Source organism: Lontra canadensis, unplaced genomic scaffold, assembly GCF_010015895.1.
Source record: "Lontra canadensis isolate GAN:19392208 unplaced genomic scaffold, GSC_riverotter_1.0 scaffold16, whole genome shotgun sequence".
In the NCBI taxonomy this organism is placed as follows: Eukaryota; Metazoa; Chordata; class Mammalia; order Carnivora; family Mustelidae; genus Lontra; species Lontra canadensis.
The window spans coordinates 2,065,645-2,078,567 of record NW_022631010.1 but is presented as its reverse complement, the minus strand read 5'-3'; the positions used below and the strand labels follow the sequence as shown (position 1 = coordinate 2,078,567).

At 39.4% G+C, this 12,923-nt stretch overlaps 1 protein-coding gene across 4 annotated transcripts in view; it reads left to right on the top strand.

Annotated features, from left to right (window-relative positions):
* The window catches only part of CBFA2T2 (CBFA2/RUNX1 partner transcriptional co-repressor 2), a 159,354-nt gene that overhangs the window by 112,490 nt on the left and 33,941 nt on the right, over window positions 1–12,923 (top strand). For 3 of the 4 annotated variants that reach the window (XM_032858878.1, XM_032858877.1, XM_032858879.1), the window contains exons 2-3: window positions 1,872–2,015; window positions 6,394–6,635. In XM_032858878.1, the coding sequence (XP_032714769.1) occupies window positions 1,872–2,015; window positions 6,394–6,635 (386 nt within the window). Of the gene's footprint in view, window positions 1–1,871; window positions 2,016–3,673; window positions 3,777–6,393; window positions 6,636–12,923 lie in introns of those variants that run through there. The other variant, XM_032858880.1, reaches the window with a different exon arrangement.

Below are 12,923 nucleotides of genomic sequence, written 5' to 3'. Positions count from 1 at the left end.
TTTTTTTGTTTAAAAAAGCTCAGTGCAGCGCTTAAATCCCCAACCCTGAGATCAAGACCTGAGCTGAGATCAGAAGTTGGATGCTTTTTTTTTTTTAAGATTTTATTTATTTATTTGACAGAGAGCGAGAGATCACAGGTACACAGAGAGGCAGGCAGAGAGAGGGGGGGGAAGCAGGCTCCCCGCTGAGCACGGGGCTCGATCCCAGGACCCTGAGATCATGACCTGAGTCGAAGGCAGAGGCTTTAACCCACTGAGCCACCCAGGTACTCCAGCCCAAACCTATTTATAATGTCATTAAGTCTAATCTGTGTGATTTCTCTTTCTTAAATTTCTTGTCCACTGTTAATCAAATAGCTGCTTATCAATTGTCCCCATGGTGAAGTAGCTTGTGCCTAGTTTAGGTTCAGCTCTACTTTTCATCTTTTGAGATAACTATTTATCATAAATGATATTTACATTACTATTGTCAAGGATGTTGACTCCATCTTTTTTCCCCTACTTACTGTAGTTGATATATGTAAAAATTTAGTACTTTATCATTTATTTATATATAACTGATTATAATTCTATTTCCATAGCCATGCCATTGAATCCTACTGGCCTAGATAGACCCTCGTTCCCCCACCCACCCCCGTTAATTTGATTGATTTATAAAGAGAAGTAAAAAAAGAATGCAGCTGACATTAGCTGATCTTGTAACCTGGTTTCTTCCTTTCTCAGCTACTATCCTCAATATTAACTTTTAGGTCATGTTACCCCTTGACCTTGCTGGCTTGTTTTCGTTTCCTTTGATTACCATAATAAAGTTCCACAAATTCGGTAGTTTAAGACAACAATAATCTCTCACTTTTCAGGAGGCCAGAAGGCCACAGTCAGGGTGTAAGTAGAGTTGATTCCTCCTTGGAACCTCTGAGGAAAAATCTAGTCCATACCTGTCCCCGAGCTTCTGGTGGTTGCTAATAGTACTTGACATTTCTTGGCTTTATAGATGGTACCGCTCCGGTCTCTGCCATCATTGTCCCGTTGCATTCTCATTGTGCAGCCATGTCTTCTTTTGGGTAGTCTTCCCCTGTGAATGTTTCTTTTCAACTCTTCTTGTGAGCATTTGTTCATAATGGATTTAGAGCCCACCTACATGCTCTTTTCTTCTCAAGATCCTTAAGTACATCTTCAAAGACCCTTTTTCCAAATAAGCAAATATTCCCAGTTGAAAGGATTAAGAGGTATAGTAGACCCCCACCCCCATCCCTTATCCATAGGGGATACATTCTAAGATCCCAGGGGATAGCTGAAACTGCAGATAGTACCAAATCATATATATATATATTCTATTTTTTCCTATATACTTGTAATAAAGCTTAATTTATAAATTAGGCACAGTAAGAGGTTAAGGTTAACAACAGTAAGTAATAATAAAATAGGACAGTTGTAACAATGCAGTGTAATAAAAGTTATGTGAATGTTGTTTCTCTTTCATTGTCTCTCTCCCTCTATTCACAGTGTCTTATTGTACCACACTTACCCTTCTTATTGTGATGGTGTGAGATAATAAAATGCCTGTGTGATATGACATAGGCGTTATGGCCTAGTGTTAGGCTGCCGTTGACCTTCTGACTGTACATCAGAAGGAGACGCGTCTGTTTCCAGACCATGGTTGCCATGACTGCAGATAACTGGAAGTGTGGAAAGTGAAACTTGGCTAAAAGGGAACTACAGTTGATACCTTGTGTGGGCTACCATTCAGCCTGTTAAAATAAGCATCATCTTCACTTCTCAGTCTCTAGGAAAATGTTTATATTTGAAATTATTGTCACGTTTTTTATTATCTTATAGAAGACTCTGACCTCCATTACTTTTATTCTCTGTAGTTGGTCCTGAGAAAAGAGTGCCAGCAATGCCTGGATCTCCTGTGGAAGTGAAGATACAGTCAAGATCCTCACCTCCCACCATGCCACCCCTGCCACCAGTAAATCCTGGAGGACCCAGGCCAGTGTCATTTACTCCTACAGCATGTGAGATCTCTTCATGTACTTGGGTTTGTGGTTCAGACTGACATTTAGATCTAAGTGACTGTTTGCTGTTAAGCCTTCTGTGTATACTATTCAACATTTTCAAAATAAATGTTAAGATATTTTATATAGGGCACCTGGTTAAGCCACTACCTTCGGCTCAGGTCATGATACCAGAGTCCCGGGATCGAGTCCTGCATCAGGCTCCCAGCTCCGCGGGGAGTCTGCTTCTCCCTCTGACCTTCTCCCCTCTCGTGCTCTCTCTTACTCTTTTTCTCTCTCTCTCAAATAAATAAAATCATTAAAAAAAAAATAAGATACTTTATATATATAAACACACATGTACATAGACATACACATATGGTTATTTTATAAATTTGCTTTTGCCCTCTGAGAACAGTGCTTCGCTAATTTAGGCATTTAGAAATTTAGTGATCTAAATATTGTTTTCATACTTTGGCTGGTATGTAGCTATTTTAATTTCTTGGCTCTAAAATGAATTTAAATTATTATATTGAGAGGTGCCTATGTGGCTCAGTTGGTTAAGTTTCTGACTCTTAATTTCTACTCAGGTCTTGATCTCACATTGGTGAGTTCAGGCCCCAATAGCCTACTTGAAAAAACAAATTATTATATTGATTTATAGGAGTCAAAGTAACTTTCATATAATTACCAAACAACTTCTAAAAGTATGCTTGGGCTATCATGGTAAGGCTTTTTTTTTTTTCTTTAATTTTTAAGGGAGGGGACAGGAGGGGATGGACAGAGGGAGAGGGAGAGAGAGAATCTTAAGACGGCTCCGTGCCCAGCATAGGGCTTGACCTCACAACCCTGAGAATATGACCTTTGCCAAAATGAAGAGTCAGAGGCTTAACCAACTGAGCCACCCAGGTGCCCTGGTAAGGCTCTTTACAAAAGAGAATGAGTATTGTGTTAAGTTTGCCGGGGTTGCCATAACAAAATACCATAGACTGGATGGCTTAAACAATAGAAATTTATTTTTTTCACAGTTCTGGAGTCAAGAAGTCCAAGATCAAGGTGTCAGTAGGCTTGATTTCTTCTGAGGCCTCTCTCCTTGGCTTGCAGATAGCTACACTTCTACTGTGTCTTCCCATGGCCTTGCCTCTGCACATGTATACCAGCTGTCCTTTCCTCGTCTTATAAGGACAATAGTCATACTGGATCAGGGACCACCCACATGACCTCGTTTAACCTTTAAAAACTCTTGTATCCAAATACAGTCACTGGGGCTTAGAACTACAACATAGGAATTTGTGGGGGACATAATTGGGTCCATAAGAATTATATTAACCAGTAAATGCATAATAGATGTTCAGCTTTACTAGTCATCAAGGAAATGCAAACTAAAACCCAATATAATACTGTCTTCATCTGAAAGAATGTTCAAAATAGAAAAATACCAAGTTTTGGTGAGCATATGTGGCATTACCTGAACACTTCATACATTGTTTGAGTATGAGAAAATTATTTGGTAGTATTTAACAAAGTTGAATCTTCAGAAACCCTTTAACTGCACAGTTAGTCCTACACATGTGTATACTTAAACAAACAAAAATCAGAAGAAAACCCAGTGTAGAATCTAAACATACGTATATACATGTCTCGATTTTAATCTGAGTTTTTCTGCCTTTCCATGCCCATACCTCCAGTGCCTCATGACTCTGTTACAGATATTTTGCCTCATAAAGCAGAAGACACTTGCTATTTGTGGAGTGCCCACAGTGCGTCAGAGTACTGTGCTAGGTGCTGTATGCATTTTCTTTTTTAAATGCTGTTACGTAAGTTTACACAATTATTTTTGCTCACACATTTGTGGGGTTTGCTTTTGTTATTTTAAAAGACAAGAATCTAGGGAGTACAGCTTTAACAGAATCTTTGATTATTACATTTCCAAAACATTTGAAATTGAGTGAGTAGCAACTGCAGCAGTCTGAGCCAGAGAGAATGAAATAAAGTTTTATATCCTTTTAAAAATTCTATTTAGGGGGCGCCTGGGTTGCTCAGTGGGTTAAAGCCTCTGCCTTCGGCTCAGGTCATGGTCCCAGGGTCCTGGGATCGAGCCCCATATCAGGCTCTCTGCTCAGCAGGGAGCCTGCTTCCTCCTCTCTCTCTGCCTGCCACACTGCCTACTTGTGATCTCTGTCAAAAAAAAAAAAAAAAAAACTATTAAAAAAAATTGTATTTATGTCTTTAAGTTTTACGTCCTTAGATAAAGTTACTGTCTTGAAATAAACAGTTAAACCTAGACTCCCATTCACATTTCAAAATAACAGACAGTAGGAATATGTATATGTAAACTCAGCCCTTTTTAACCTCCATATTTGACTGCTTGGTGGTAGATCTGTTTTATTTTGGAAAATGTGCTCATACACTTGAACAAAAGAGACTGAAAAGCCTGTCTGATTGTCAGAGTGGCTAAAAAGCACAGTCATGTATTATTTTTACGGGTTTCTTTCAAGGGGGCAGTTCTTCAATGGCACTTGACCTTTCTGTGAACACAGAGAAATAACAGATCATTGCAACTAATTTTCTGGATTGCTGAGGTTGAGCGTTAAGCTTTCCCTTCCACTAGTTCTAGTGATCTCGCTTAATGGAAGGTAAAGAAGAAAATGTAACCTCGCTTTCTTAGCCTGTTGTTTCATGAAGTGGATCATTCAGCATTTTTTCCCTCAACACTTATACTTCGCTAGCTCATGAACAAAACCCATATATATATGGCATAGGCAGTTTACAAAACTTGACTAATTACACTATATACAGATTTATAACACAGTATTCATCAAGAAGTACACAGACTGTTAAGACAGTGCAAATATAGAGAGAGATAATAACATAGTGGAAGCATCTATAGGTAACACAGAGAAGAGTTAAAAAATCTACCAGGGTTTACCTTAATGTGCAGCAACAGAAGCTGTTAAAGAATGTTTCTTTCTCTCTCTCTCTCTCTCTCTCTCTCTCTCTTTTAAGATTTTATTTATTTTTTTGAGAGAGAGCATGAGCCGGGTAGGGGGTGGGGAAGGAGAGGGAGAAGCAGACTCCCTGCAGAACAGGGAGTCTGATGTGGGACCCTCGGATGAGGATAATGATAATGATAATCCCAGGACCCTGGGATTATGACCTGAGCTGAAGGCACACCCTTAATTAAGCAACTGAACCACCCAGGTGCTCAAGAATATTTCTTAATACAGGTGATCTCTGAGCATACATAACATGAGGAAGAGTTTGCCAGATCAAATTTGAATCAGGGTCAGTTAAAAAGTAGGAGCAGTAGGGCTGGCTGACCAACTATGACTGGCATGGAGGAAGAAGGGAAGTGGAAGATTTTTCATGATTAAAGACTTGGCATTGAGCCCAATATAAGTGTAAATGTCAGTTCTAAGTTGGGTAAAGATTAAATAATTGGGCTCTTTAAATTTGGCTTAAGTCTTGACTTAAATTGTTTTTGTTTTTAGATAAAATGTTGTAGTTTTACCTTCTAGACTTTCAAGCCTGTATATGATTAAGTGAAAATCTGCTGACACTTAGGCACCAGGTGATTTTATTTCACTGTTAGTGAAGGAGAAATTTACTTAATACCTCCAAGAATTTAGCTTTAAGGTGGTGTTCCAAATTAAAATCTAGCAACAAATGACTGAGAACAGTGGGAAAATGGAATGTCGGTGTCCTGTGTAGTGGCTGTAACATGCTTTATTGAGTGACCAAGAATTTGGCACAGAGAAACTGCTGGGCTTGAGTATTCTGAATGGTCCATGAAATACATATCTCAGTGCAGGAATAGGTCATTAAATCTATAGCCTAGAAAACCGTTTCTCTAAAAACAAACAAACACACACCACATTTTTCACTTAAACAGAACTCTGGTGTCTGTTTGCATGCTACATTGTAACTGACAGTGTAGCATGTATTGTAATGTACAATGTAACTGACTCCTTAACTTCTTTGGAACCCTAAGAGTAGGAAGGAGATGCAACATAAAAGATGTGTGTATGTATCCAGTCAATGGAGATAATGTGTTCTACCAGATCCATCTCATGCAATACCTGTTGCAGGAAATCTTAACGCTATTTACCCCTGCCCATAGCAACTATAGTTAGATATCCATTCTCTGTATTCTTAAAACACTTCATACTCTTCTATTTTAACACGTTTTGTTATTCTGTTACCATTTTTTTGCCTGGTAGTCCTCTGTCTCACTATGTAGTCGTCTCATTAAAGGCAGAAACAGTTTCTTAATATACTCTTAATATGTGCTTTACAAAATTCAGGTGAGTAAAGGACAGTTAATGCAAACAAGAAGAAATTCACAAAGGTCCATGTGATTTGCACTTACACAGTCTTTCATTTTGGCTTTCTTTTATAGTAAGCAATGGCATCAACCATTCTCCTCCTACCCTGAATGGTGCCCCATCACCACCGCAGAGATTCAGCAATGGTCCTGCCTCTTCCACATCATCTGCACTAACAAATCAACAATTGCCAGCCACTTGTGGTGCTCGGCAGCTCAGCAAATTGAAACGCTTCCTTACCACTCTGCAACAGTTTGGCAATGACATCTCGCCTGAGATTGGGGAGAAGGTGCGGACTCTTGTTCTAGCACTGGTGGTAAGTATAGTGTTGCTGTCCACAGCTACTTAAGTATGTGGCTCTGATCCCCAGCTAGCAAACCTGTAGCAACATGGCAATATCTACAGACTAATACAGTTATGTAACTTGTATGGAAGTATAGAACTGTGGGTTTCAATTATGGATAACAGTGTTTATTCAAGAAACAAATCTAGAATGTTTACCTTATTTCTTAAGGTGTTGATTTAATTCCAATAAGTAGCTTTGAAGTTGTCTAAAGACTGAGTTTCAACAGGCCACTGAGGTTCAACCAAGTTAATACAAGATTTTGTAACTTAATATATTTGGCATATATTCAGGGTCCAGCATATTGTTTCCAAACCTAAGAGAAAAGAAAAGCAGGGAGTTTAATTTTCAGAACAGTAATTTGTAAAATTATAAGTCTCATAGTCTAAATAGTATCAAAGGGATGACATTCTTCAGCTCCTCATGCAAATGGACTTTTCTCTAGAATTTTCAGTGTACACATAATTTTTCTTTCTATAGTGAGTGAGGTAATGATGTTCTAACATAGACATCTGGGTGGGGTTTGACTCTTAGTGTATATAAGGAAAGTACTGACAGTTCAGTATTTTTGTAAATTGAATTCTTCAAGATATACCTCTTGAAAAAGTACCCTGTGGTGGTGCATGTTGACCTTTACAAGTCACAGTACTAAGCCTTAACGTTGTAGTTCTCAGTGTAATCAGGGACTCCTGGGATTTCCCCAGATCTCTCCAGGAAGTCCAGGAGGTCAAAATTATTTTCTTCCCCCCACTCTTTTTTTAAGATTGATTTATTTATTTTAGAGCGCCTGAGTGAGAGGGACAGAGGGAGAGAGAGGGAAAATCTGAAGAAGACTCTGCTGATCTCAAAACCCAGTGTAGGGCTCAATTTCACGACCTTGAGATCAGGACCTGAGCCAAAACTGAGAGTCAGATGCTCAACCAACTGTGCCACCCAGGTGCCCTTATTTTCATAATAATACTAAGATGTGGATCAACCTGGTGCACAGTCAGTTAAGCATCTGACTCTTGATCGCGCCCTGCATTGGGCTCCTCACTGGGCATGCAGCCTACCTAAAAAAATAAAGTAATAGTACTAAGATGTTACTTGTCTTTTCATTCTTACTTTATCTTGAGCATATCGTGGAATTTTCTAGAAGCTGCATAATATAGGTTGATTCAGTGGATTAAATGCAGAAGTAAATGGGAGAACGCAGGTGTCTTTTCATAACCTAGATATTAAAAAGACTTGCAAAACTGTAATGACAGTGCCGTTCTTACTACATTTTTGCAAAAATAAAATTATTTTGAAATGGGTTAGTAAAAGATAGTTTTCAAGTACTCAACTTTAAATTTTTAATATTGGGATTACTGATATATATAACCCACATGAATTAGAGGGAGTCTGAGGTTTAGAAGTCGAAGAACTGCTAACCTTGGGGGCGCCTGGGTGGCTCAGTCAGTTAAGTATATGCCTTTGGCTCAGGTCATGATCCCAGTGTCCTGGGATTGGGTTCCCTGCTCAGTGGGAGGCCTGCTTCTCCCTCTCTTGCTTCCACTCCCCCTGCTTGTGCTGTCTCTCTGTGTCAAATAAATAAAATCTTAAAAAAAAAAAAAAAAAACCTTAAAAATAAAGAGAACTGTCACCTTAAAAGATTTCTCAGTCTTAGTTTAGAAGAGACAACTTTCATACAAGGCAAAATACAATAAATTACTTTTTCATCATTTCAGATTCGATCCCTTTTGTATTTTAGAGCTGAGGTTGTTCATTTTCATAGGTATTTTATTACAGGAATATGCCACAGTTTGTACTTTGTGCTCTTGATGCACATTGGAGTTTGAGTTTTGATACAGTGTTAGGACCTCAGAACCATTCAGGTTCTGAGATTTGTTAAATGAATTCATAGGACTTAGCATATAGTTGTACTCACAACTAATATTTATTACATTATGTACGCATAAAGTTACACAGCTGGATTATAAAGGAGATCCGGGAATCCATAAAGGAGATTCCATACTGATGGAATCTGGAGAAATCTATCTGCAGGCTTCCTTATGCTTTTTCTCTTAAATGAATGATCACACAGCTCATTCTTCCCCCAGCAATGAAAATGCAGCAACATATGTGTGATGTTTTTGCCTAGGGAAACCTATTAGAGACTTAGTGTCCAAGGTTTTTACTAGTATCTGGGTACATAGGCACTGTTTGCCAGCACCTACTGAAATTTCAGATTTCCAGAAGGAAAATCCGTATTCAGCAGAAACCACATTGTTTGCTAAAACAGTCTCTGCACAGTCAGCCACCTTTATCAGTTAGGAAAGCTTTTTTTTGGGGGGGGGGGTTGGTTTTTTGTTTTGTTTTGGGGGAAAAATTGTTTCTGGTCCAATTTTACACTAATGAATCTAGAGTAACAAACTTGGACTTAACTATCAAAGTGAGTTTGAACGTAATTGGAAGCAAAGTCTTACACATCAGAATGTCATACCATTCTAACAACAGATTACTTTAAGTGAGCCTATGGTTGAAGGTAATTTAAGAGTAGAAGGAAAAAATGATAAGGGCACCTGTGTGGCTCAGTTGGTTAAGCAGCTGCTTTCAGTTCAGGTCATAATCCTAGGGTTCTGGGTTAGAGTTTTGCATTGGGCCCTCTGCTCATTGGAGAGCCTGCTTCTCCCGCTCCCTCTGTGATCTCTCTCATTTTCACTCTCTCAAATAAATAAATCTTTAAAAAACAAAAAAGATAGACCTCATTTGCAAAAATAAAAAAATTTAGTACAGAAGTATTTATATGTAGGCGTAGCCAGTTATCTACTTTAAATGGCCATGCTTGGGTTATTTTTCTCATGGTGTCATTAGTAGGTGGTAAAAATCCATGTAAAAAATTTTACCAACTTACCCATTTTTAAGTGTGCAATTCAGTGATATGAGTGTATCCATGTTTGTGCAACCATCACTACTATCCACCTCAAGAACTCTTAATCAAACAAAACTGAAACTTCATGCCATTAAATAATAACTCCCTATTCTTTCCTCCTTAGTTCCCAATAGCCATCATTATACTTGACTACTCTAGATACCTCATTTAAGTAGAATCATACAGTATTTGTCTTTTTTTTTTTTAAGATTTTTTTTAAAATTTATTTATGAGAGAGAGAGAGCGAGCGAGCACAGGCAGACAGAATGGCAGGCAGAGGCAGAGGGAGAAGCAGGCTCCCCACAGAGCAAGGAGCCCGATGTGGGACTCGATCCCAGGATGCTGGGATCATGACCTGAGCCGAAGGCAGCTGCTTAACCAACTGAGCCACCCAGGCGTCCCAGTATTTGTCTTTTTATAGCTGACTTACTTCACCAAGCATAGTGTCCTCAGGGTTCATCCATGTTGGGGCACCTGGGTGGCTCAGTCATTTAAGCGGCTGCCTTCGGCCCAGGTCCTGATCCTGATCCCAGAGTCCTGAGATAGAGTCCCGAATCGAGCTTTCTGCTCATCGGGGAGTCTGTTAGGGGAGTCTGCTTCTCCCTCTGTTTTCTCCCTGCTTGTGCTGTCTGTTTCTCTCTGACGAATAAATAAAATCTTTTAAAAAAAAGTTTCATCCATGTTGTAGTGTTTGTCAGATGTTTCTACTTTCTTATGGCTGAAAATACTCCATTGCGTGCAAGTGCCATATTTTGCTTGTCCATTCGTCTTCTGTTGCATCCCTGGGATACTTCTAACTTTTTGGTTAGGGATGCTTTTATATCCATATGGGAAACTGTTTGTCAGCCGAGTTCATAGGTGCCAGCCAGTGACCCAGTCTTATAAGCACCCTTTTTTTAGATTATCAGTTTTAAACCTGCTGTATTAACTCTTTTCTGTATGTAAGCATTCTTACATTGCAGTGCAAGCATCTCACTGATCAATGGAATTGGGATTTCATAAGGTATGCCTATATACCAATTCAGTATATAAGGCCATTGGTTTTCCTATGTGTTATACTAATTTATACTCTCATATACTGGCATTTTTGTAAAGATTAGTGACCCAGTCTGTTCAGGCTGTTAGATACCAAACACGGGGTGAGTTATAAACAACAGTCATTTACCTTATAGTTCTGGAGGTTGGTAAGTGGTGCCATAGATTTTCTATTCAGTGAGAGCCTACTCCTAACTCTTAGGTGGCAATCTTGTAAGTGTGTCCTCACAGGGCCAAAGGAGCAAGGGAGATCTCTCAAGCTCCATCTCTTTAAAAAAAAAAAAAACAACAATTTCCTTTATTTATTTGACAGAGTGAATACAAGCAGGGGGAGTGGGAGAGGGAGATGTAGGCTTCCCGCTGAGCAGGGAGCCTGATGCAGGCTTGATCCCAGGACCTTGGGATCATGACCTGAGCCAAAGGCAGATGCTTAATCAACTGAGCCACCCAGGTGCCCTTCAGGGTCTCTTTTGTAAGGGCACAAATGCCATTCCTATGAGCTCTGCCCTTGTGACCTAATCATCTTCCAAAGGCTCCACCTCTAAATATGAACACATTGGAGAATTGTAGGTTTCAACCTACAGATTTTGAGGGGTCACAAATACTAAGAATGTATAGAGCAATTGTTGTTGAAACTATAAATTTATTTGGAGAAGTTGCAGAAAAAGAAATGTTCGTTAAAATAATACCCATTTGGGGCGCCTTCCTGGCTCAGTGGGTTAAAGCCTCTGCCTTCGGCTCGGGTCGTGATCCCAGGGTCCTGGGATCGAGCCCCACATCGGGCTCTCTGCTTGGCAGGGAGCCTGCTTCCCCACCTCCCTTCTCTCTCTGCTTGGCTCTCTGTCTACTTGTGATCTCTGTCTGTCAAATAAATAAAAATCTTTAAAAAGTATGGTTAAGATTTAGGCAGGCAGATGTAAATGGAACAGTTGTTCCATGTGGAGGAGACTTCATTAGGCAAGTAAGAAAAGACTACAGTTAGGTACCTGGAGTATAGTTCACCTGTGTGAATTTCATATTTCTGGTATGTAACAAGTAGAGTGCTAGTAGTCCCTAACTGTACCAGGAGGCAAACATGCTCAAATACCCTAACTCTAATGCAAGGTAAAGGAGAATGTTCCATATTCCACGAAGACTACACATTCTGGAGGGCAGTTTGGCAAATTCCAGGTACCTTAAACTAGGTAGTTCCTCTGACTAAATATTTTCTCACTATGAAATTCATCCTAAGAAAATAATCATTGTAGGCGCACCTGGGTGGCTCAGTGGGTTAAGCCTCTGCCTTCTGCTCAGGTCATGATCTCAGGGTCCTGGGATCAAGCCCTGTGTCAGGCTCTCTGCTCAGCAGGGAGCCTGCTCCCCAGCCCCATTCCCCCACCCTCACCTACTTGTGATCTCTCTTTCTCTGTCAAATAAATAAATAAAATCTTTAAAAAAAGAAAATAATCATTGTACACCAAGATCATTGGTTCAACAGTATTTATAATGACAAAAAAAAAAAAATTGAAACCAGCTAAATGTTCTGTAAAATCCTATGTAAATTGCAGTACATCAGTTCAGTTGGATATGACATGGTCATGAAATCTCAAGGCACAATTTGAAGGTATAGTTCTTCATATTCCTCCTGACAAATAGAGCAAGAAATCTTGAACATTATATAGAAAACAAAAATAATGAAGATTCTGAAAGGTAGCAGATATGCTAGTGACCCTGTGACCCAAGGTAGTACATAGCAGTGAGTTCTCTAAGTTCCCTGTTTTCATCATACATCCAGAACTGTGGTCTGTCTGTAAAAGCTAGGAACCCAGAAACACTTAAGAGCACAAACTACAACAATAACGAAAACCCTTTTTTCTGCCAGAGGATCAAGAAAGAAGCAACCAGATAAGATAAAAATCTTACAGACAATATGTGCACTATGGCAGCCCATACCTTAGGAAAAACTGCAGTAATGGATATAGCCTTCCCTTTCCCATCAGAGACCCATTGGGGAACCCAAACTCCTACCCCTTGCCAGCAATAATGTATCCTTCTTCACCTCTCCAAATCAATAAAGGTTGATTGGGGAACCTGGGATTATACCCTAAAAAGGATTCTCCTTTTTCCAGTGGTGCAAGTATCAGAGGAGGATTCCAAAACCGAAGTCAGAGATAAGATCCAGAGTCTTATAACATAAAACCCAAAATATCCAGGATACAATAGAAAATGACTTATCATACAAAGAACCAGGACCATCTCAACTGGAATAAAGAAAAAAAAAAAAAAGCCAATCAACAGATATCAACTAAGCTGACACAGATGTTTGCACAGCATCATAAAATGCTCCAGTGAGA